The sequence below is a fragment of the Hyla sarda genome, chromosome 4 (assembly GCF_029499605.1).
Source record: "Hyla sarda isolate aHylSar1 chromosome 4, aHylSar1.hap1, whole genome shotgun sequence".
NCBI lineage: Eukaryota > Metazoa > Chordata > Amphibia > Anura > Hylidae > Hyla > Hyla sarda.
Genome location: NC_079192.1, coordinates 273,892,624 through 273,919,547, shown reverse-complemented (window position 1 = coordinate 273,919,547; position 26,924 = coordinate 273,892,624). Strand labels below are relative to the sequence as shown.

At 41.7% G+C, this 26,924-nt stretch overlaps 1 protein-coding gene across 3 annotated transcripts in view; it reads right to left on the bottom strand.

Moving 5' to 3' along the window:
• Positions 1 to 26,924, bottom strand: part of HMGA2 (high mobility group AT-hook 2) — a 200,040-nt gene that overhangs the window by 151,975 nt on the left and 21,141 nt on the right. For all 3 annotated transcript variants that reach the window (XR_008892706.1, XM_056574270.1, XM_056574269.1), the window contains exon 3: positions 6,841 to 6,891. Coding sequence is in view for 2 of the 3 variants with exons in the window: in XM_056574270.1 (XP_056430245.1) it covers positions 6,841 to 6,891 (51 nt within the window). In the remaining variant the exon portion in view is untranslated. The remainder of the gene's footprint in view (positions 1 to 6,840; positions 6,892 to 26,924) is intronic.

The window sequence follows — 26,924 nt, the reverse complement described above, 5'->3', positions numbered from 1 at the left end:
GCCAAAGGGGGCAGTACAAGATATTAACTCTGCAGACGCCATTTTTTGTTTTCTGTTATTTTGAAAGTGTAAATGATGGAAATAAAATCTAACTTTTGTTGACATATAATAATGTCTAATCTGTAATTTGATGCCTTTTGGAGATTTTTCCATCTTTCCTTGGCTTCTTTATGCACATTAATACACATTTTTACCTGGGGTGTCCAAACTTTTGATCCCCACAATTTTAAAGGTATACATTTTTCTGCATGTAGTTATGATTTTTTCCAGAAGTACGACAAAATCAAACCTATATAAGTAGGGTATTATTTTAATCGTATAGACCTACAGAATAAAGAGAAGGTGTCATTTTTACTGCGTAGAAACGGAAGCCCCCAAAAGTTACAAAATTGTGTTTTTTCTTCAATTTGTCGCACAATTTTTTTTTCCATTTCGTCGTAGATTTTTGAGTAAAATGACTGATGTCGTTACAAAACAGAATTGGTGGCGCAAAAAATAACCCATCATATGGATTTTTAGGTGCAAAATTTAAAGAGTTACGATTTTTTAAAAGGTAAGGAGGAAAACATAAAAGTGCAAAAACAGAAAAACCCCTGGTCCTTAAGGGGTTAAAGAGGCACTGTCAATGTTGAAAACTTTTGATATATTGCACAACTAATTAAAATATGCCATGTCACAATATACAACTGTTAAAAAAAAAAATCATTTTCACCCAAAATTAAAGCTCAAAGTAGCTGCCACTAGGAGTCGCCTTGTCTTTTAGCCAGACAGACTAGTCTAGATTTTGCAACATCCTTGATATCAGCCGTAAAGCGTGCCAGTATCTAGTATAGGTGATCCCTGCAGTATCATGTAGAGCAGTGTTTCCCAACCAGGGTGCCTCCAGATGTTGCAAAACTACAACTTCCAGAATGCCCGGCTGTCCAAGCATGCTGGGTGTTGTAGTTTTGCAACACTTGGAGGCACCCTGGTTGGGAAACACTGATGTAGAGTGTATGCACGCGCACACACAGGCAGTGCAGAAAACACTCACCGACCCCACTGGAGTTATTGTCTAGACCTCCACGGCCGTCACGCCCCCTCCCATAGACATGCATTGAGGGGGGGGGGGACGTGACGTCACATGACTTAACGAGGGGGAGGGCGTGAACACGGAAGCCCACACTCAGCGTTCAGGAACTCAATGCTCAATGTACTGGATGCTGGGGAGCGGAGTACCCCTTTAAGGACTGAGCATTTTTCAATTTTTTGCACTTTCGTTTTTTTTTCTCCTTACCTTTAAAAAATCATAACCCTTTCAATTCTGCACCTATGCGACGACACTTGTCAGAGCGCAGCACACAGCGACAGCACAGGACGCCACCGGCGCCTGCAGGGGCAAGCCCTCAGGAGAGGTAGATATGAAAGTCGGGGATGTGGAGGGAATTGGGTGGTGGCGGTGGGACTCTGGCCCTGCAGAAGCCGCTGCAGTTACACGATTTAAAGCGGCCACTTTAAATCATTGAACCGCAGCGGCTTCTGCTGGACCAGAAAGAGTTTATCAGGGTGTACACACACCTACATGCACCCTCATTTTAACAAGGATATTTAGGTAAAAACCTTTTTTACCCAAATTTCCTTGGAAAAATTAGGATGCCTGTTATAAATCGATGCATGGTATACCCTGATAAATGATCACAAGTAAAACAGACAGGGTAATCCCCAAGATTCAAAGATTACTTTTTCGTAATAGCCTCTGACTTGAATTATTTGGGTTTCCTCGTGCACAGTACATAAAGCTCTGATCTGTACACCTAACTTCTATAGAAGAATGCAGTGTGAAAAGCTTGGGAAAGTGCAGCCCTGCTGCTCCATGTCAACATTCCACCCCCTGCCTTTCCAAGGTCTCAGGCAGAAAACCCTTTTTTGTTCTTATCAGTTCAAACAAGAACAATGAATTCCTCTAACCCACAAGAATTTGACAAGGTGCCAACAAAGGCAACCAGGAAGGTGATGTATGGCCTATATGCTAGAGATGAAATCACAAATCTGCATGGCAATAAACTAAAGTATCATATAAATATGCAAATCTGCATGTCAATAACCAAAGTATAATATAAATATGCAAATCTACTGTAAATTAGATTCAAATAACAGTCTGATAAATGATGAATAGTGTTGAGCACGAATATTTGTAATGCAAATTTTATCGTGAATATCAGCACTATGCGATTTCGCAAATATTTAATATATATAGTGCTATATATTCGTAATAACGAATATTCTTTTTTTCACATGCAAATTTTATGCAAATTTAAAAAAGTGAATGAACATAGCGAATATGCGAATTTCGTGAACATAGGATGAATAATCTTCAATATATTCGCAAAATATCGCGAATTCGAATATGGCCCCTGCAGCTCATCACTAACGATAAACACAATGCCAGGAGTCTTTGTCAGGAGAGATTATACCAGATAAAACAAACATTTCAAAATGGTCTGCAGTTAATATGTTTGTTACTGTATTAGAGGAATTATATAAATTAATAGACAATGTTGCTGATGTGAACCCAGCCTTAGGCTCAGTGGCTCTGTCAGGAGCCTAAGGCTAGTTGCACATCAGCGTGTTTCTCCTCCGTTGTTCATCTCCATTATAGAAATGAGCAACAGAGATGAAAAAAAGACGGTAACTAATCCCCTTCATGTCAACGGGCTGTTTTTAATCTCTGCTGTACTCTGTTATAGTCCATTGCGTTACATTTGCTTTATTTTTGAGCAGAGAAAAGATGAAACCACATATGTGGTAATTTAACATTGAAGTCTAAGGTGACGCAAGTAACTCAGTTCTAAAATAACTGACATTAACGGACATAAATGGATGTTGACAGTCTGTTATTTTACAGGCAAGTTTTACTAAATCTTTTACCATTTTACTTCTGTTAACATCAGTTAACATCCATTATGAGCGACCTCTGTTATGTGTAAATAACAGACATATCAGAATGGATTTCAACAACGATGATGTGAACATAGCCCAAGTTGCAAATTCTATCATATTTGATGGGAAGAATAGCGCAGCATACAGTGTTATTTTTCCCTTCAAAATAATGGCCACCATTATGGAATGTGCAATTTTTTAATTCATTTTTTTATTTAAGAGAAACCACTACACAGATATTAAAGAGGTATTCCAGGATTTTCTTTTTATTTCACTATGCTGTAAAGTTAGTGTAGTTCATAATATAGTGTCTGTACCAGTTTGACGGTTTTCTCACAATTCATCTGTGATTTTCACCCCAATATTTATTTTTAACAGCATACAAAATGACTGTTGTCTCAGATTTTTCCCAGCTTGCAATGCGGCCGAGACCTGACTCACTAGTCAGCTGATGACAGGGAGCCTGTCTGCTTCAATGGGTGGAGGGATAAATCTGCAACTAATGCAACAGAAATAGGCACCCTGATTGAAAACCACAGGTCTTTTGAATGGATGAAGCTCATTTTTGTTTCAATGGGTGGGATGGCTGATGTGTGGGAGGGAGGAAAATGGAATTGTGGGATTTGTAGTAAAAAAAAGAAAAGTCAAACAGGAAATAAAAGTTCACAAAAAGCTAGCCACAGCGTTATGGTAATCTCACAACATAGCAATTTATCCCCAAGACAAGTGCAGATCCTTCCTAAGCATGTCCATTACTGTCTGCCAGGTATGTACTAAAATCACCTTATGGTGGAGAACCCCTTTAATGGAGACCTAGCATTCATCAAAAGCTATACGGAAAGATTTATCAAAACCTGTGCAGAGGAAACGTTGACCAGTTGCCCATAGCAACCAGAATGCTTGTTTTATTTTTCAGAGGTCCCTAAAAATGGAAGAAGCAATCCGATTGGTTGCTATGGGCAACTGTTCACTTTTTTCTCTGCACAGGTTTTGATAAATCTCCCCCATACTGTATTCAAAAAACTTTACCAAGCAGGAGGAAACTCTCCCCAAAACAGCCATACTTCAGAGTCCTTTATTTTTTAAGTAATAAGAGAGTGTCCTACCCATAAGAATCATTTTGTTGCATAACTGTTTGCCTATCCAGTGGAGAGTGTAATGCTCCTACAATCAGTTGTTAATCCTTTATTATTGTTTAATCTTGAATACAAACACACTGAAATGATTAACCACTTTCACTGGCTAAAATACAAAATCATGTAAACAAAATTTACTGATAACAAAAGGTAGGGGTAAGGCTGGGTCCACACTACGTTTTGTCCCATACGGGAGCGCATACGGCAGGGGGGAGCTAAAACCTTGCGCTCCCGTATGTGACCGTATGCGCTCCCGTATGTCATTCACTTCAATGAGCCGACCGGAGTGAAACGTTCGGTCCGGTCGGCTCATTTTTGCGCCGTATGCGCTTTTACAACCGGACCTAAAACCGTGGTTGACCACAGTTTTAGGTCCGGTTGTAAAAGCGCATACGGCGAAAAATGAGCCGACCGGACCGAACGTTTCACTCCGGTCGGCTCATTGAAATGAATGGCATACGGGAGCGCATACGGTCACATACGGGAGCGCGAGGTTTTAGCTCCCCCCTGCCGTATGCGCTCCCGTATGGGACAAAACGTAGTGTGGACCCAGCCTTACATCTATTTGAATAAAAATCCTGCATTGCAGGAAAAATCATGTAGGTTTAGTAATGAGAAACAATATGAGTAGTTATTTTATTTTGGGGGTGTTATTGAAAGTTATAAATTAAATTTTTACTTCCCTTTAAAGGAAACTGTCTGCTTACCCCCCCCCCCCCCCCCCCCCCGCACTAACCAGTGGTACTGGCTGACAGTGAGGGGGACGCGGATCAGTTTGATGCTTACTGTGCCCGGATCCGCCCGGCCGTTCTGCCGATATCTTTGTTTTCCCTATATGGTAATGAAGTGCTAACTGGCACAGGCGGCATTAACTAGCAGTCTGACGTTACTGCCGCCGGCCACAGCGCCGCCCAGCTCAACAATATTCCTCAGGAATATTGATGAGCTCGGCAGAGCTGCGGCCAGCGGCGGTGATGTCAGAGTGCCAGTTACCCAGCCTCTGCCAGTTAGCACTTCATTATTATATAGGGAAAAACGAAGATATCGGCCGGGCAGATCCGGGCACAGTAAGCATCAAACTGATCAGCGTCCCCCGCTGGTAATGCTGGTTAGTGCGGGTGAAGCAAGCTGACAGTTTTCCTTTAATGCAATTTTATAGACTGCAAATATATTGTCATCCTTTCAGGAAAAAAAGTAGTTTGACAGCTCAAACAACTGAATTTTAGTTGACCTGACCTTGCTATAGATCTTACAAACAGGAATGCTTTGAAGTTTTAATGATAAAACAGTTTTTTGTGTAAAGATTTTTATCTAAAATATACATACTATAAGAAGCTCCAGTAAAATGTTTAGTCTACAAAAGATGTAAACTTCTTTATCACTGGTTAGAATGTAAAATACTATGCAAACAAAAAAACAGACTGATATACAAAGACACCCAGACAAGTAGAATAAAAATATAAAACACAACAAAATACCTAGCTCTCTAGAGACTCTTAATAATCAAGCAAACTGGAAGTCAACACGATTTTACTTAAAACTTGTGAAACTGTCAATTTGACTATTTGGTTACTGGATAGCATGCCTTTAGGCTGGGGTTACACATCACACTGGCTTTGGCTATGACACAGGTTATGCACTAAAAAGCACTGTGCTGCGCTCCCTGAATTGTGCTGCATCACAGATAATAAAAATAAAAGGTTGCGTCCTTATTACATTAGGTATTAGTTTGTTCAGTTTCACACTTTAAGTATTATTCCCACAGTACAGTTTTGGTGCACTTTTTTCCTCATAATTTTGGTGCCCAAATTACGAGAGGATTCTGAAGATGCAGAAAAGTGAAAGTAAGACTTGAGCTGGGTTTACGCAAAGTATTTTTGTCAGCATTTTAACCAAAACCAGGAGTGTGTCCAAACCACAGAAAAAGGTGCAAATCTTTCTGTTATAGTTGTTGTGTATGTTGATTCCACTCCTGGTTGTGGCTTAATATACGGACCAAAATACTACAAGTAAACCTAGCTTTATTCATTCATATTATGTATTCTGTCCTAGTTTTGGTTAAAAAAAAAACATGTGAATGAAGAACTGTTCTTCCAAATCATATTTTTAAACCAGCTCTTCATATTAGATCTATGTTGACTGACCATTGGCTCATTAGGGGGCTTATTACTAAACTTTACCCTGTTCTCTGTAATGTAAGGGTATGTGCATCATAAGCTGTTTGTTACACTCTTTATGCTATACATTTCGCTGTGGCAACAGTAATGTTTTCGTCTGCATTACTCTTGATTTAGGATTTTATTAGGCTATGTTTCCAGCCAAAGCTAGGACTGTATTCTAAAGGAATTGGGAATATAAAGTAAGGACTTATATGTCTCCTTCCTCATGGATCCACTTCTGGCTTTGGCTCAAAAACTGCAGTGGCAGTTTTCCCAAAAATCTGCCAAGAGGAAACACAAGCTCAGTTGTTCTACATGCTATGCTTAATGCTACACTACTTGGACAATGCATTTATACTGCCTTACTTGTGTATATGCATTGAACTATGCAGAATGCGCTGAACTTATTTTTGTTAATTCCACATTATGCCCCTCTTCGTGTTGTTTTAATATTTGTTTGGGTAAAGTAAGTTTGATTGAGTAAAGTATGCTATTTTTTAAATTTGTATTGTGTTCATGCATTTTTGGGAGTCTCTCCATAAACAGTTAGTGCCCTGGGTTTTGTGCCCTGGGTTTTGGTATATTGCTCTTCATAAACATGCACACTCAAATCAATAAATACTTACCCATTTTCTTGGACGCCCTCTTGGACGTTTCTCACCACTGCCCTCTTCTTTCTTTAGGGATAAAAAAAAAAATGTATATTATGAACAAATATATACGATCAAACAATTTCTGAAAAGTAAAGGGACATGAAAGACATCAATTTTTATATATCTAGTGAATAGTGCTAGATTACAAATTTAACCACTTAAGAGCGTTTTTTTATTTTCTTTTACCTTTTTTCCTTCTTAGAGCCATAGCCCTTATTTTGCCATCGACAGAGTGGTACAAGGCCTTTCTTTTTTTTTTTTTTTTGCTAAACTAACTGTTAAGTTTTATGTTTGTTTATATTTAAAAAAAAATATTGTATGTGGGGTGAAACTGAAAATGAAAACAAAAAAAACCTTCAATTCTGCATCTTTACAGGGTCTCCCAATTCCTCAACCTCCAGGAATATCAACCCTATTGAGACACTACAAACAGGCAAACCTTTCCCTACCAAACATCCTATGTTCCTAATAGGAATATTAAAAAGAAAATGGTCCAGGACAAAAACTTTTAGTCCACCACATGTAACTAGTCTCTCTCCAGAATGCACATAGAAACCCTCAAATAACTTTCATTTAGCCAACTGCAAATCCATGAAACCAGGGATTTAAATGGTTGTCTATCTCACAATAAAGCTATAGCTACTTGCCTGATCTCCCAGTGCTGCCACCACAACAGTGTTTGGTCCCTGCTGAGCAGCAATTCCTGCTTTCATCTGGACACACAGAAAACAACCAGTCAGTTACTGGCTGTAGTGGTGACCTGCCAGATGCGCTTTTACTTAGAAAAATCTTTGATGTGTCCCAGGGACTGTCATAAGTTTTGATTGGTCTGGGTCTCAGTGCTGAAACCCATACCAATCAGGAGAATGAGCCGGGAGAACTGCGCAGCAATTCTGTTCACTTCCTGGTCCATAGCAATTTTTTTTCTGGCTACTCAATTAAAATCTATGAAGCAGCAAGACAAAGATAGTTATGAGCCAGGGAGTGAACAGCAATCCTGTGAACTTCTTCCAGCTCATTCTTCTGATTGGTATGGGTCTTAGCACTGAGCCCCAGACAGATCAAAGCTTTTGACATGTTTTTCTAAATTTAAGCATTCATTTCTATTGTGCTAAGAAGAAATCAGAAAATGCGGTGACAGGCAGAGATTACACATGAGAGTATAATTTTTTTATTTTTAAGCCAGCCTGAGCAGAGAAAAATGTTGTAGGGTCTGATAACCCCCTAAAAGACCAAATTTAAATAACTTATCTAGCAACACCTTTTGCCAATTTGTATTATTTTATACCTCTAGCTATGCAGTTAAAGGAAAACTGTAAGCTGGTAGTGCGGGGGACGCTAATCACTATAATGCTTACCGTGGCCGCATCCGCCACGCCGTTCAGCCTTAATCTTCTATTTTCGGTATATTCAAATGAGGTGCTAACTGGCACTCTGATGTCAGTGCCGGGCCGCAGCGTCACCCAGCTCATTAATATTCCTCCCCTCCCTCTTCTCCCTGCTTTGTAATGAAGAGAGAGGGGATGAATATTGATGAGCTGGGCGGCGCTGCAGCCCGGCACTGATGTCAGAGTGCCAGTTAGCACTCATTTGAATATACCAAAATAGAAGATTAAGGCCAAACGGCGCGGCGGATGCGGGCAAGGTAAGCATTAAACTGATCAGCGTCCCCCGCACTACCAGCCAGTACTGCTGGTTAGTGCGGGGGAAGAAAGCTGACAATTTTCCTTTAAGTATTCAACTTGCTTTACCTAATGCTTGGCCACACTGTTGACCCATTTTGAAGCTTTAAGCAATCAGTACCCTCATTGAATGTAAGTGTACATCCTAGTACCCTGGTATTTAAAGCATCACGACATACATTTACATCCTAAGGGTGCGTTCACACTACGCAATTCCCGCGGCATTACGAACGGTGAACTTTTACATTGTAAATTGTTTCCGCGAGACCTATTCACACTGAGCAATTTCATCGGCGGAAAATTCCGCTACTGAAATTGTTCCGCACAGAAAATGAACATGTTCATTCTTTGTGCGGAATTCCGTGAGCACTGAATAGCAGTCAATGGTGATGGCGCAGTGCAGCGGGGTCCTACTGCCGACAGGCGGCTGCCAGGCTGAATCTCAACACGCTGAATTCTGCTGAAGGTGAAGATTCAGAGTTCATTATGCAGTGTGAACGCACCGTAAGGGGCATTATGAATATAAAGTGAGAGCAGAAGCTGCACTCGCTTTATAGACACCAGGTCCTGGTTCTTATCAGCAGCCAAGACCTTTCCACTGATGGCGGATATCAGCGATCATGCTAAAGCCTGTCATTAACTCTTTAGATGCCATGATCATAACAGATCCCGGTACCTAAAGCAGTTACAGGGCTTGCAGTCACTTATCGGACCATCCGCAGCACGATCGTGGGGTTACGCTGAGTGAAAAATTTGGCTGGAGCTCTGCTCACCTGCTACACTGCGTAGGGGATCTTCTTGAAAAATTATAATGTCCCTTTTTTCCATTTTACTAAATCGAAGTAAAAAAAAAAAAATGAAACAAACGCTGATGTGTAAATAGCCAAGCTTTTAAATTAAAATATAATGTTGATAATCTTAATGCAGGAAATTAAATAGTAAAATAAAATAAATGTAATGGAACTGGATGTGAATCCTCTACATGTGTGGCTGATGACTCGGACCGTATCATAGGAGCGGAGTCTAAGGTGCCGCTGGTCTTCACCAGAGCCCGTCGCAAGGCAGGATGGGCTTGCTGTGGCAGGCGACACCCAGGTCGCTACCCCCGACATGGCTCGACCACACAGGTAACTGGGCAAGGCGAGGTACCGAAGGAGGTGGCTGTAGCATAGTCAACGTAGCAGAAGGTAAAGGCAGGCAGCAAAGGTTCATAGTCAAAAAACGAAGCATGAAGGTATGGATACACGGGTATGGCAAAACAGGCAATAGGGAACGCTTTCTCTCAGGCAATATGCACTGAAGATATGGCAGGGGTGTATGGGAGGTGCAACAACTTATAATGTGCTGTCAAGTGCTTTTAATAATTATGGGCGTACTGCCCTTTAAATTTCAAAGCTCCGGCGTGCGCACGCCCTAAGGGACGGGGACGCGCGCACCGGAGCTGAGAGTGAGAGAGCTGCAGGAGCAGGACGAGGTGAGTGACAGGCCGGGACGATGCAAATCCCGGCCCCGCTGGCGGTCGGGGACACTGCGCTCATGGCCGGTGCTTGGGGTGCTCCCCGTCTTTTTATGGCTTAAGAACCTTTTGAGAAGATCCTGATCTAGGATGTTATCCTGTGGTTCCCAAGACCTCTCCTCTGGTCCGAACCCCTCCCAATCTGCAAGAAAGAAATGTTTTCCTCTGATGAGTTTGGAGTCCAGAATTTCTTTGACCAAATATACATCCGAGGTACCCGAGATGGGAGTAGGAGAAACGTCCTTTTTTAGAGAAGCGGTTATAGATGACGGGTTTCAAGAGGGAGACGTGAAAAGAATTTGGGATCCGAAGGGAGGAAGGGAGATGAAGAGAATAAGCCACTGGATTTAGGCGTTTCTTGACTTTGTAAGGACCCAAATAGCGTGGACTCAGTTTGTAACTAGGTACTTTGAAGCGGATGTATTTAGATGATAACCACACTTTGTCCCCGGGTGAGAATTCGGGAGGAGGACGCCTTTTCTTGTCCACTTGAAATTTCATACGGGTCATGGCACAAAGAAGGGAGAGACGAGTCTTCTTCCAGATGGAGCAGAAGTTCTTAATCAGCCATAGGGACACCGGAGGGAGAAGACAAGGGCAAAAGTGGACGAGGATGAAGTCCATAGACTACAAAGAAAGGTGAAGATCCTGTGGATTCGATATCCTTATGGTTGTACAAAAACTCTGCCCAGGGTAGTAGATCGGCCCAATCGTCATGGCGGGCAGAAACAAAGTGGTGAAGGTAATCTCCCAAGACCTGATTCACCCTCTCAACTTGACCATTAGATTGGGGATGATAGGCAGAGGAGAAATCCAGCTTAACTTGAAGATGTGAGCAGAGTGCCCTCCAGAATTTAGAAATGAATTGGTCAGAAACAATATGTGTCGGTAATCCATGGAGACGGAAGATATGGGAAAGGAACTGTTTAGCGGGTTGAGACGCAGATGGCAAACCAGGCAAGGGCACAAAGTGAGCCATTTTAGAAAATCGGTCCACAACTACCCAGATGAACGTATTGCCACTAGAAGAAGGAAGGTCTGTAATAAAGTCCATTGCAATGTTACTCCAGGGCAGGCCAGGAACAGGTAAAGGATGCAGAAGACTGGCTGGCTTGGCACGTGGTGTTTTGTCCCGGGCACAGACTGGGCAGGAACGAACAAAGTCTGTGACATCCCGTTTCAGAGTGGGCCCCCAATATTGTCGGGATATTAGTTGCAAGGATTTACGGATACCGGCATGACCAGCCAACAGAGAGGAATGACCCCATTTGAACATTTGGAGTCTCAGACGAGGAGATACATAAGTCTTCCCTGGGAGCAGATGCTGAATACTTGCTGGTGCTGCGGAAATAAGACGATCAGGAGGAACAATATGTTGAAGGTGTGATTCCAGGTTTTGTATTTCAGAAGATCTTGATAGAGTGTCAGCCCCAAGATTCTTCTCTGCTGGACGGAAATTAATAAAAAAGTTAAACCTGGAGAAGACCAGCGAGCCTGTCGAGGGTTGAGACAATGAGCAGACTAAAGATAGAGTAAATTCTTGTGATCCGTGTAGATGATTATTGGATGCACTGAGCCCTCTAAGAGATGTTGCCACTCTTCCAAGGCCAACTTAATAGCCAGAAGCTCACAATCTCCTATAGTATAATTTCTCTCCGCTGGAGAGAAAGTCTTAGAGAAAAATCCGCAAGTCACCGTCCTGCCCTTGGAAGAGCTTTGTGTCAAGACTGCTCCTGCACCAACTGAAGATGCCTCCACCTCCAAAGTAAATGGCTTGTCCGGATCCGGTCTTGACAACACCGGAGCAGAAGCGAAGGCAGACTTTAAGTGCTTGAAGGCTTCCTCGGCCTCTGGAGTCCAGACCTTCGGATTGCCAGTTTTCTTGGTAAGAGACACGATGGGGGCAACCAAGGTGGAATAATGGGGAATAAACTACTGGTAATAATTGGCAAAGCCAAGGAAGCACTGAATCGCTTTCAGACCAGAAGGTTGAGGCCACTCCAGTACAGCGGATAATTTGTTAGGATCCATTTGAAGTCCTTGACTGGTAACAATATACCCCAGAAACGGTAGACTGGTCTTTTCAAAAGTAGACTTTTCAAGTTTTGCATAGAGTTGGTTGTCTCGGAGACGCTGTAAAACTTGACGGAGATGGAGACAATGAGTGTGGAGATTGGGCGAATAGATGAGAATGTCTTCCAAATAGACAACAACACAGGAGTAGAGAAGGTCCCGAAAAATGTAATTGACAAACTTCTGAAAGACTACTGGAGCATTACATAGTCCGCATGGCATTAGAAGGTACTCAAAATGTCCGTCTCGAGTATTAAACGCAGTCTTCCACTCATCCCCTTCTCTTATACGAATCAAATTATAGGCACCACGAAGATCCAGTTTGGAGAAAATCCTGGCACCTCGCAACTGATCAAACAGCTCCGAGATTCAAGGAAGGGGATAACGATTTTTTACTGTAATTTTATTCAGTCCTCGGTAGTCGATGCAAGGACGCAACGACCCATCTTTTTTTCCACGAAGAAGAACCTGGCTCGGGCAGGAGAAGAGGATTTCCTGATGGATCCCATCTGAAGATTCTCCTGGATGTAAGTTGACATGGCCTGGGTTTCAGGAAACTGACAAGGGGTAGTTTCGGCCCCTGGGAGGTGTGGTGCCAGACAGTAGATCAATGGGACAATCGTAAGGACGATGTGGAGGCAAGACTTCAGCTTGCTTTTCACTGAAGACATCAGCAAAGTCCTGGAGGAACGAAGGTAAACCTGGCAGAGGACTAGACAAAGATTTCAACTTGGTCACACGTATACGTATACAGTGGTGGTTGCAGTACGGACCCCAGCGAAGAACTTCTCCAGTTTTTCAATCAAGCTGCGGAGCATGGAGTTGCAACCACGGCAGGCCAAGCAATAGAGGAGAAGTACAATGTAGGAGAACGTAGAAAGACAAGTTCTCCCTATGGGAGACTCTGACTTTCATAGATAATGGTTCTGTGCGATAAAGCACGGTACAGTCCTGTCTTTCTCCATTGACCGTAGAGATATACAGTGGTTTTAAGAGGCCGGACACTGGAAGATGATACCTATGCACTAGGGAGGTATCAATAAAGTTTCCCGCTGAGCCAGAGTCAAGGAAAGCCAGAAAGGAGATGATCTCTTTAGCAGGAAAAAGAAGCTGGACCATCAGATTTAAGGGTGGAGAGGTGGAACTCACACCTAGGGAGGCCTCTCCCACAAACCCTAGGTGCGAGCATTTCCCTGTGGCTGTGAACACAGAGGACAATCCTTAAAGGGGTACTCCGGTGAAAACCTTTTTTCTTTTAAATCAACTGGTGGCAGAAAGTTAAACATATTTGTAAATTACTTCTATTAAAAAAATCTTAATCCTTCCAGTACTTATTAGCTGCTGAATGCTACAGAGGAAATTCCTTTCTTTTTGGAACACTGATGACATCACAAGCACAGTGCTCTCTGCTGACATCTCTGTCCATTTTAGCAACCATGCATAGCAGATGTATGCTAAGGGCAGAAAGGTGGCTCAGTGGTTAGCACTGCTGCCCTGCAGTGCTGGGGACTTGGGTTCAAATCGCACTAAGGACAACAATAAATAAAGCGTTATTATTATTATAATAACGTCAGCAGAGAGAACTGTGCTCGTGATGTCATCAGAGAGCATTCCAAAAAGAAAAGAATTTCCTCTGTTGTATTCAGCAGCTAATAAGTACAGAAAGGATTAAGATTTTTTAATAAAAGTAATTTACAAATATGTTTAACTTTCTGCCACCAGTTGATTTAAAAGAAAAAAAAGGTTTTCACCGGAGTACCCCTTTAAGGAAGTGGTTTGCACTGGAGCAGTATAGGTATAGATTTTCGGCTCGTCGGCGAGTTCTTTTCTGTCTGGTCAGGCGAGACAGATCCACTTGCATAGCCTCCACTGTGGGAGGCAACATAGAAGGTTGCGGTGGTTGCAGGAAAACTGGTGCCAGACGAGGAAAGCGCAGAGGTCGCGCAGATTCCCTTTCTTGTCGCAGTTCCTCTCGCTGCTCAGAGAAACGGATATCAATCCGGGATGCCAACTGTATAAATTCATTCAGGTTAGATGGCAATTCCCAGGCAGCGAGGACATCCTTCATTTGACTTGATATTCCTCTCTTGAAAGTAGTGCAGAGAGCTTCACTATTCCATGACAACTCCGACGCCTGTTGATGGACTTGTAACCTTGAGAATGTTGATATTTTTACACAATTTTGGTATTCAAGTCCTCAGACAGTTCTCCTCTTTCTGTTGTCCATGCTTAGTGTGGCGCACACAGACACACAATGCAAAGACTAAGTGAACTTCTCTCCTTTTTATCTGCTTTCAGGTGTGATTTTTATATTGCCCACACCTGTTACTTGCCCCAGGTGAGTTTAAAGGAGCATCACATGCTTGAAACAATCTTATTTTTCCACAATTTTGAAAGGGTGCCAATAATTTTGTCCAGCCCATTTTTGGAGTTTGGTGTGTCATTATGTCCAATCTGCTATTTTCCTCCCTTTTTTGGTTTAGTTCCAATACACACACAAAGGGAATAAACATGTGTATAGCAAAACATGTGTTACTGCAATACTTTTCTGTGAGAAATACTTCATTTTCTTGAAAAATCTAATCTGGACAGTTCCTGACACAGACAGAGGTGTCAGCAGAGAGCACTGTTGTCAGACAGAAAAGAAATTCACAAATGTCTCTGTTTTATACAGCAGCTAATAAGTACTGGAAGGATCAAGATTTTTTAATAGAAGTAATTTACAAATCTGTTTAACTTTCAGGCACCAGTTGATTTGAAAACATTTGTTTTCTACTTGTTTCCACCAGAGTTCCCCTTTAACCCCTTAAAGGGGTATTCCGCCCCTAGACATCTTATCCCCTATCCAAAGGATAGGGGATAAGATGTCAGATCGCCGCAGTCCCGCTGCTGGGGACCCCCGGGATCCCCGCTGCGGCACCGCGTTATCATTACAGCACAGAGCGAGTTCGCTCTGTGCGTAATGACGGGCGATACGGGAGACGGAGCAGCGTGACGTCATGGCGCCGCCCCTCGTGACATCACGGGCCGTCCCCTTAATGTAAGTCTATGGGAGGGGGCGTGACGGCCGCCACGCCCCCTCCCATAGACTAGTATTGACGGGGGCGGACCGTGACATCTCGAGGGGCGGAGCCGTGACGTAACGATGCTCCGGCCCCTGTACCGCCCATCATTATGCGCAGAGCGTCCCCAGCAGCCGGACCGCGGCGATCTGACATCTTATCCCCTATCCTTTGGATAGGGGATAAGATGTCTAGGGGCGGAATACCCCTTTAAGGACCGGGGGGTTTTCCGTTTTTGCATTTTCGTTTTTTGTTCCTTACCTTTAAAAAATCATAACTTTCAATTTTGCACCTAAAAATCCATATTATGGCTTATTTTTTGCACCACCAATTCTACTTTGTAATGACGTCAGTCATTGTGCCAAAAAATCTACGGTGAAACGGAAAAAAAAATCATTGTGAGACAAAATTGAAATTATTTGATTTTGTAAATTTTGGGGGCTTCCGTTTCTACGTAGTAAATTTTTCGGTAAAAATGACACCTGATATTTATTCTGTAGGTCCATACGGTTAAAATGATACCCTACTTGTATAGGTTTGATTTTGTCGTATTTCTGGAAAAAATCATAACTTCATGCAGGAAAATGTATACGTTTAAAATTGTCATCTTCTGACCCCTATAACTTTTTTATTTTTCCGTGTATGGGGCGGTATGAGGGCTCATTTTTTGCGCCGTGATCTGAAGTTTTTAACGGTACCATTTTTTGCATTGATAGGACTTATTGATTGAGTTACCAAAAATGCACTATTTTGGACTTTGGAATTTTTTTGCGCGCACGCCATTGACTGTGCGGTTTAATTAACAATATATTTTTATAATTCGGACATTTCCGCACGCGGCGATACCATATATGTTCATTTTTATTTTTATTTACACTGGTTTTTTTATGGGAAAAGGGGGGTGATTCAAACTTTTAATAGGGAAGGGGTTAAATGATGTTTATTCCCTTTTTTTTTTTGCAGTGTTATAGCTCCTATAGGGACCTATAACACTGCACACACTGATCTTTATCATTGATCACTGGTTTCTCATAGGAAACCAGTGATCGATGATTCTGCTGCTTGACTGCTCATGCCTGGATCTCAGGCACTGAGCATTCATTCGGTGATCGGACAGCGAGGAGGCAGGTAGGGGCCCTCCCGCTTTCCTGTAAGCTGTTCGGGATGCCGCGATTTCGCCGCGGCTATCCCGAACAGCCCACTGAGCTAGCCGGTATACTTTCGGTTTCACTTTAGACGCGGCGTTCAACTTTGAACGCCGCATCTAAAGGGTTAACAGCGATCAATGTCGCACGCTATTAGCCACGGGTCCCGGCCGTTGTTAGAGGCCCCGCGTTATAGATCGGGAGTGGACTCATGACGTTCCAGTACGTCATGTGTCCTTAAGGGGTTAAGGACTCAGCCCATTTGGACCTTAAAGGGGTACTCCGCCCCTAGACATCTTATCCCCTATCCAAAGGATAGGGGATAAGATGTCAGATCGCCGGGGTCCCGCTGCTGGGAACCCCGGGGATCGCTGCTGCAGCACCCCGCTATCATTACTGCGCAGAGCGAGTAATGATGGCAGGGTGCCGGAGCGGCGATCCCCGGGGTCCCCAGCAGCGGGACCGCAGCGATCTAACATCTTATCCCCTATCCTTTGGATAGGGGATAAGATGCCAGGGGCGGAGTACCCCTTTAAGGACTCTTTATTTTTACGCTTTCGTTTTTTCCTCCTCCCCTTCAAAAAATCATAACTCTTTTATATTTTCATCCACAGACTAGTATGAGGGCTTGTTTTTTGCACGACCAGTTGTCCGTTGTAATGCCATCACTCACTTTACCATAAAATGTATGGCGCAACCAAAAAAATACTATTTGTGTGGGAAATTAAAAAGAAAACCGCAATTTTGCAAATTTTGGAAGGTTTTGTATTCACGCGGTACAATTTATGGTAAAAATGATATGTGTTTTTTATTCTCTGGGTCAATACGATTAAAATGATACCCATGATTATACACTTTTCTATTACTGTTGCGCTTTAAAAAAACACGCAAACTTTTTAACCAAATTAGTACGTTTAAAATCCCCCTATTTTGAAGACCTATAACTTTTTCATTTTTCCGTATAAGCGGTGGTATGCGGGCTAATTTTTTGCGCCGTGATCTGTACTTTTTATTAATACCATATTTGCTTATACAAAACTTTTATTACATTTTTTATTAATTTTTTTGGGAATAAAATGTTATAAAAAAGCTATTTTGGACTTTTTCTTTTTTTTTACGTTCACGCCGTTCACCGTACGGGATCATTTACATTTTATTTTAATAGTTTGGATATTTACGCACGCTGCGATACCAAATATGTATATAAAAAAAAATTTTTTACACTTTTTGGGGGTAAAATAGGGAAAATGGGACAATTTACGTTTTTATTGGGGAGGGTTTTTTTTCACATTTTTTTTTACTTTATCTTTTATTTTTACACTCTTCTAGTCCCCATAGGGGACTATTTATAGCAACCATTCGATTGCTAATCCTGTTCAGTGCTACGTATAGGACATAGCACTGATCAGGGTTATCGGTCATCTTCTGCTCTGGTCTGCGGGAAGGCAGATCAGAGCAGAAGACTCCCGGAAGACAGCGGAGGCAGGGGGGTGGACCTCCGTCTGCCGTGCAGGATGATCGGATCGCCGTGGCAGCGCTGCGGGCGATCCGATCATCCTGTTAAGTGACCGCGATGCTGCAGATGCCGTGAGCTGTATTGATCACGGCATCTGAGGGGTTAATGGCGCGGGATCGCGGGTGTCTGCCATTACCGGCGGGTCCCTGGCTGCGATCCACAGCCGGGACCTGCCGCGCATGATGCCGGCATCGCTCTGATGCCCGCGGTTATGCTCAGGACGTAAATGTACGTCCTGGTGCGTTAAGTACCACATCACCAGGACATACATTTACGTTCTGCGTCGTTAAGGGGTTAAGTCCTGACGTGCAAACATAGAAAGGGACATTTACCTTGTGTGAGTAACACATTTTGGTGACTGTTTTGTTGGGTGGCCGATAATAATAAGTCACCTGTTCAGAGTAGGAAGATTTTGTGAAGTTAGCGCTCAAGCAAGATTTATTTGTATTTGTTTGTGCTGAAGTTTGTGCCTGAAGGCTGTATTTGTTTTTTTACTAAAAAATTAAGACATTAGAAGACATGTTTAAACTTTACTTCTGTGTGACTGTCAAAAATGCTGTTTCACTGCTTTTTGACTGGTTATAAAGAGCTAATCTCCCACAATATATACTTATTCTGGTTGTTAGTAAAACAGACCTGAAGAGATTGTCTTTATTTTGAAACACATTGGGGGAGATTTACATTGCTTTTAGAGCATGATTTTGGTCTATCTTTTGGCGCAGTTCAGGCGCAAGCAGCATATTTAGCGACTTTTATGCGTCTTGATATACAGTTTCACTCTTTTTGCCTACCCATAGAACTTTTTTTTCTTTTTGCCTATGCACCATGGAGTGGTCACGTATTAATCATTTGCGACTTTTGTCAAAAGTCCCTATTTTGTGCGCAAAGGTACACCACCACATTAATAGGAGTGAGAATCACTTCTACCTTCCGCAATTCAACCTTTAACCTCTTGTGGACGACAGTGTCCCACTCCCACCACTGTGCTTCTCACCTTTGTTACATTTAGATTAGACTAATAAAAGCTAGGTTTTACTATATATTTGTAGCACATGTGATTTAGAGGATATTTAACCCCCTAGGGTTATTCTGTTGTTTGGCTTATTACCTCTACATGTGCTATCTGGCCTAATAGAGTAGTATGGCCACTCCCCTTCTTTGACACGCGCTCAGGAGCTGAGCGCGGGTCATAGCTGGGTGGTCCTATCTGCCACCAGGACCCATCTCTAATGCCAGACCCCAACAATCATGGTGATGCCCGGCTTTAACCCCTTAGACACCAAATTTGATTGTAGCGTCTGAAATGCAAGTAAAATTGTCCCGGCAGCTCTGTGAAAGTAAGTAAAAACACCTAACCTTCCAAATTGGGATCCGAGGAAGTGTCTACTTCCCTCCCTCACAAGCGTCTAGAAAAAGTATATGTGGTAGAGCTTTTCCCACCACAGCAGAGCTGCGCAAAATTCATCATCCTGCTGTACCTTCTTGATAAATAAGATGCACGCTAGTCAAACCCACCACCCAAATAAACGTGGGAAAATAGCTCTACAGTAGACATTCATTGATAAATCTGGGCCATTGAGTATAATTTTATGAAACTAACCCTCGATGGATGATCTTCTGCAAGCAGTGTTCCTGCATTTAGCAAATCCTTCTGCTGTTTTACATTGATCTACAGTATTGTAAATTATCACCCAATACAGTGCCATACTGTTCAATATAGTACACCTTACTCTAGCATTAACTGTGTCAAGGCATGGCAGAGAGGAAGAGGGTTTATGAGGAGCTGCTGTCCTGTGATTGACCAGAGAAGTTGGAGAAAATAATTCAGACCATGAGTAATGCTGGGAGATAGCCTTCATAAGAATAATATTTATTTATTTATAGCACCAACATATTCTGCAGCACTTTACAATTCTGAGGGTACAAATAAATCCACAATGGTCTAGCCATCCTTTAGAAACAAGGTAGATTACATAAAGGTGGGTGACCCAGATAACAATACATTTCTGAATGTTTATAGTACACAGGGCATGGGGACACTGCTAAATAAAAGGATTGATTGATGGTGTGTGTGTATGGGGGGGGGGGGGGGTGCGATGTGAGTAGAGACCAATTAGAAAAATGACACATGAATGCCAGAATGCCAGAAGAGAGATGTTGAGTTTTAAGGGCATATTCAAAACTGTGGATGCTGGGTTTAACCCCTTAAGGACCAAGGACGTACCGGTACGTCCTTGGTCCTGCTCTTCTGATATAACGCGGGGTTACACAGTAACCCCGCGTCATATCATGGCGGGCCCGGCGTCATAGTGAAGCCGGGACCCGCCTCTAATAGCGCGCAGCGCCGATCGCGGCGCCGCGCGCTATTAACCCTTTAGCCGCGCGCTCAAAGCTGAGCCGCGCGGCTAAAAGTGAAAGTGAAAGTTCCCGGCTAGCTCAGTTGGGCTGTTCGGGATAGCCGCGGCTAATCGCGGCATCCCGAACAGCTGACAGGACAGCGGGAGGGCCCCTTCCTGCCTCCTCGCTGTCCGATCGCCGAATGACTGCTCAGTGCCTGAGATCCAGGCATGAGCAGTCATCCGGCAGAATCGTTGATCACTGGTTTCTTATGAGAAACCAGTGATCAACATAGAAGATCAGTGTGTGCAGTGTTATAGGTCCCTATGGGACCTATAACACTGCAAAAAAAAAGTGAAAAAAAAAAGTGAATAAAGATCATTTAACTCCTCCCCTATTAAAAGTTTGAATCACCCCCCTTTTCCAATAAAAAAAAAAACAGTGTAAATAAAAATAAACATATGTGGTATCATCGCGTGCGGAAATGTCCGAATTATAAAAATATATCATTAATTAAACCGCTCGGTCAATGGCGTGCGCGCAAAAAAATTCCAAAGTCCAAAATAGTGCATTTTTGGTCACTTTTTATATCATTTAAAAATGAATAAAAAGTGATCAATAAGTCCTATCAATGCAAAAATGGTACCGTTAAAAACTTCAGATCACGGCGCAAAAAATGAGCGCTCATACCGCCCCATACACGGAAAAATTAAAAAGTTATAGGGGTCAGAAGATGACAATTTTAAACGTATTAATTTTCCTGCATGTAGTTATGATTTTTTCCAGAAGTCCGACAAAATCAAACCTATATAAGTAGGGTATCATTTTAATCGTATGGACCTACAGAATAAAGATAAGGTGTCATTTTTACCGAAAAATGTACTACGTAGAAACGGAAGCCCCCAAAATTTACAAAACAGCGTTTTTTTTTCAATTTTGTCGCACAATGATTTTTTTTCCCGCTTCACCATAGATTTTTGGGCAAAATGACTGACGTCATTACAAAGTAGAATTGGTGGCGCAAAAAATAAGCCATCATATGGATTTTTAGGTGTAAATTTGAAAGAGTTATGATTTTTTAAAGGCAAGGAGCAAAAAACGAAAATGCAAAAACGGAAAAACCTCCGGTCCTTAAGGGGTTAAAGGGGCACTCCACTGGAAAACATTTTATTTGAAATCAACTGGTGCCAGAAAGTTGAACAGATTTGTAAATTACTTCTAATTAAAAAATCTTAATCCTTCCAGTACTTATCAGCTGCCGTTTCCGCAGTATGTTGGAGGTATCAGTCAGCATCACGTTAAAAAAGGTGATGCTGACGTATACTGTAGCAGCTCCATTAATTTCTGAATGAGAATGCGAAAGTAAACATTGGCATCCCTTTTTTGACATGACAACGGACACCTATTCTGCAGAAATGCAGTATGAATTGGGACTATTCATATAATGATGCCCTGAAAGCCAAAGGGCGCTTCTCTCCTTGTTTCTACCAAGCGGTCAGGCAACCAGATATTGCCTAAGTAGGGGTACTGCCCAGCCCGGGACGAACAGGGTCATAAAATATCATAAAATATGGGATGTATTTCCTCCATTTCAAAATGATGTCCCACAAATAAAGAATTTGTGGGGGAAAAAGCTGATTGCTATTTTTTTCCACTGACTTTGAAAAAATTCTAGCCACACAATAAGGGCACAACGTACTCACTTTTGCCCTAGGTGATTACTTTAGGGGGTGAAGTTTCGAAAATGGGGTCACTCCTGGGGGTGCAGTATTGTTCTGACAACTAGAATGCTTTACAAGATGAAGTGCAGCCTATAATTTGTAGAATGATATTCTGAATGGCGCTCCTCTCCTTTTGGGTCCCACCATGTGGCCATGCAACCAAATATGGCCTAAGGGGAGGTATTACCGAACACGGGACAAAGAGCGTAATAAAATATGGGACACATTTTCTACTTTTCAGATGCAATGTACAAAAAGTATGTCCCACAAATGATGCAATTGTGAAAAAAAAAAGAAAATGTTAATTTTTCCACTGACATTGTAACCATTCCAGCCACACAAAAACCGAATCAAAGTACTCACTTATGGTCTAGGTGAATACTTTAGGGGGTGTAGTTTCCAAAATAGGGTCCCTTGTGGGGGTTCTGTATGATTCTGGCAGCTAAATCCCTTTGCAGGCATGAAGTGCAGCCTATAATCCATTCGGCCTAAAACGATGCCCTGAAAGCCAAATGCCACTCCTCTCCTTCTGGGTCCTACCACGCGGCCAAGGAACCAATTATGGCCTAAGCGGGGGTATTTCCAAACACAGGCCGAGCAGCTCAAAATATAGGGGGAATTTCTTTCAATATCAGAAGCGATGTACAAAAAATATGCCCCACAAATGATGCATTTGTGAAAAAAAGCAAATTTTGAATTTTTAACACTGACTTTGTAACAATTCCTGCCAAAAAACTATGGTGTTAAAATACTCACTGTACCCCCTAGCGAATACCTTGAGGGGTCTAGTTTTTAAAATGGGGTCATTTCAGGGGGGGGTTCCTATGTTCTACCACCTTCAAACCTTGCATAGCACATTAAAAAAAATTATGTACTTTTCAAATTTTCTAAATTTCAAGGTAAATTGTTAGGTTTCTAATTAATATTAAATGTTAATAAAAACAAAAAAAAATGCTTTCAAAATAAAGTAGACATCTGAAAGTTAAAGTTTCATAAACTATTTGTTCAGAAAGTATAAATATATGCAACCTATTAGTGTTAAAATAGCAAAAAATCGTTTATTTAAAAAAAAATTCATGATTTTTTGAATTGTAAAAAAATACAAATGATATCGGCTTACTTTTACTATGTACATGAAGGACAACTCGTGACAAAAAAACTATGTCAGAATTATCTTGATTGGCAAAACATTACCAGAGTTATTCTCTAATAAAGACAGACATCCCCGATTTGAAAAAAACAGGCGTGGTTTTTCAGTGGCGTACAGGTTTACTTGTATTGGTCCTTAAGGGGTTAAGGACACAGCAGATTTCAATTTTGCGTTTTCCGTTCTTTGACTTTTAAGACCCATAACTCTTATTTTTCTATCCATAACTTTTTGATAACTTTTTTTCTGGGATGTGATGTAACCAAAAATCATCAATTTTGGACTTTTGTACCTTTTACATTTACGCTATTCATTGAGTAGGATTTTATTAACATTATATTTTAATAGTTAGGATATTTCTTCATGCAGTGATACCAAATATGGATGGTCGTTTTATTTTAAATTTATTTTACATTCTGTTTAATTTGTAAAATGGGAAAACGCAGTGATTTTACATTTTAAAGGGGGATTGGCTTATTCAGTTTTTATTTTTTACATTTTTGAAGTCCCCACAGGGGAATATTTGTAGCAATTTATTGGTTGTGATTACTGTTCAATGCTATGCATTAGCAAAGCACTTATCAGTAATATCTGGGATCCACTGTAGTCTGCATGAAGACAGGCCATGCAACAGAGCCACGTGGAGCGGATAAGCAGATCTCTTCCCGCCATTTTGACTCATCAGACTCATGTTGCAGGTTGTAAGATGGGTCTCACAAAGTCCCCTTGATTCTTTAGATGCTGTAATCAGTATCGATCATGACCTCTGAAGGATTAATGGCAGACATCAGCCTGTTCTTTAGGGGATAAGATTGGTGTGTGTAATGCTTGTCTTAGTTAATTACCCCCTATGAGTAATGCTATGTTTACATAGTGGCCCACATTTACTAAAACTGTCTTTTTCCTTAAATCGGAGAGTCTAAGAATGAATTAAATTTATCACAGTGGCTCAGGCTGCTAAAATAAATAGCTCACATTTCTAGACTGTTTAGACTGTCTAGGTTTAGTTGGCTTAAACTGCGCCAGAATTTTGCACCAGTATTTCGGGGCATTTTTACCACATAAAACCACATTTTAAACCAGTGCCCTTTTTACTAAAAGGCACACACCCTTTTATCGTGACCACATCCCATTTTTAATGGAAGCTGCCAAGGGACAGTGTTTTTGTTTTGTTTCTGCACAAAACTCTCCACAATGCTGCTCCTTCCTAAATTTCCTCTCTTATCTCTGTCTACTATCCTACCGGAGTTCTTTGCTCTGCTATTGATCCAAAACTAACATCTTCCATAATCTAAACCTTTTACTCCCATCACCAAGACTTTGCTTGCACTGCACCATTTCTCTTAGTACGCAATACCACCAAATCATCAGGCTTAAAAGGGATACTCCACTGGAAAACATTTATTTTATTGTTTTTTTTTTATCAACTGCTGCCAGAAAGTTATAATTTCCTTTCTGTCTGACCACAGTGCTCTCTGCTGACACCTCTGTCCATTTTAGGAACTGCCCAAAGTAGGAGCAAGTCCCCTTAGAAAACATATCCTGCTCTGGACAGTTCCTGACATGGACAGAGGTGTCAGCAGAGAGCACTGTGGTCTGACAGAAAGGAAATTAAAAAAAAAGAACTTCCTGTGGATCATACGGCAGCTGATAAGGCACAGGTGGTCAGCATTTATCAAGATGCCTGCACCTTTTGATACACGCTAGCTAATGTTTACAGAGCTAATATGGAGCATACTAGTCAGTCTCCCTGGAGCGACTGCCTGCACCCAGTCTCGGCTAGAGTGGCCTCTTGCACAAAAGTTTGAGACCATTGAGCAAAACTCTGCATTGTACATAATAAATTAGGGCTCCTAGAAAACCACGACCACTAGATTTGCCTGCGCATATGTCAACACTGGGAAAAGTCGCATCATAAATGTGGCTAATGACATGTGCCAAAACTTCTCATAAATATAGGAAGATAAGGGCCTTAATAAGTGAAACCTTTGGTCCTGGCATTCATGTGTACATCCCTGCAGACCAAGTGCACTGCCTCACAACAAAGGTGTTCCTTATGCATGGTTGAAGTAGACCTTCAAAAGCAGAGGGCTATCTGTAGCAGCTCTTTGCTTTGCCGAATAGCCCCACAGCCCCATACTATTATATTCATAGGCCCAAAAAGGGAATATTTAAAATAATCTGTCTAAACTGGATAAACACAAAATGAAAAGTTCAACGCATTTTTTTAAATAACTAAAAAAATAACAGACAAACACAAACTTGTTTGGTATTGCTGAATGTGCAATATTTTTTAAAGACAACGCTGTAATAAAAAAAAGTCACCATTGCTGTTTTTGTCTATCTCCAGAAAACATGAAATAAAAAGTGTGCTAAAAAAAAAAAAAAAAAAAAAAAAGGATGAATGAACCCTCAAACCAATCAGCTCACAACAAGTCCTCACACAACTAGATAGATGGAAGTCATAAGGTTATGAGTGTCAGTATGTGTGGATGCAAACAAACATATATACATATATATATATATATATCTTATATATCTATATAGCAAAAATGAATCGTTTTAGGGAACCTTAAAAATTACATTTTATTTCTTTCCATTAAAATGTGAAATGCAAACACTCTGGGTACTAATAGTGATGGGTCACCATAAACTACCTTCTAAATCGCCACCGTCATAAAGTGCATAGGAGAATTGCAACTATTCCTTCATGTGCAATATTTCATTGCACAATACCGGGCAATGTTCAGACTGTGCGGTATTTTTGTGGTTCTTTTTATATTCCTCAGAGCTCACAGTATACAGTTTTTTTATGCAATGTGGCAATTAAAGTGTCCCGTGCCGGTGTCTCTTGTGCAAAATTGTTTCTCCAAGTGTCACATATTACACAGTATGTTGCAGACTGTATCCATATAACTAGTGCATATATAGAATGGTAAAATGTTGCACAATGTATCTACAGTCAATATATGTAACACCACAGGTTTTTGCACATTGCCACTTATCTTTCTCTTCCTCCGGCAGTAAGGTGCATTTTTTGAGTGCGCTGGAGTAAGGTGCGTCTTTTGTGTGCACTGGAGCTAGTGGTATGCTCAGGGCTGCCGTCCTACGCGTTTCCTCTAAACGATTCCTCAGGGACCTTATTTTCGGCTTCCACCTTCTTTATGCATCCATTAGTTTATGCAGCTCGTGCAGCTCCATTTCATCTGTGCGGCACTGATGACGGCCGTACTGCTTTTGCCTTCCCGCCGAGTTTTTATATTCTTTGACTCCTCCTTCACTCCGCCTCTACTCTGACCAACCAATCACGGTGTGAACAGCCGTCCACGGCTTTACCTATTACCGAAACTGAACTCTTCAGGTATGGCAGGGAGGGGAGTATCCTTTCGACTCAGGTGTGCTTCTCAGCCCTCGTTCTGAGTTCCGGATGTATCTGTGGCTTAGTAGCGGTGTTTGCGTTCCAGGATAATTTTCAGATAAGTTAACTCCTTTTTTGCTGGAGATATTTAAACGTTCTTTCTTATTATTGTCCTTTATTAATTATATTATAACTTCAGCATTGTTATACAGTTGATAATTTAGGTTTACTATGGTGACCAGTGCATATGTGATTTTTGATGATGTTGGAAGTACTCTTATTACTAACTTTCACTACTCTATGAAACACGCATATGATATGAAGTCGTTTAAGCCCTCTGGTTTTACTGCGGCCAATGTATACGTCCAGAAGGCTTCTCTCTGGAGGAGTTTCTTGTCCCAGTCCCCACCTCTTGTCGGTGGGGGGACGACTTCTATAACCTGGGCACTTAGACTTTTGACATCGCTTTCATAATGGGCTGCAAAATGATTTGCCACAGG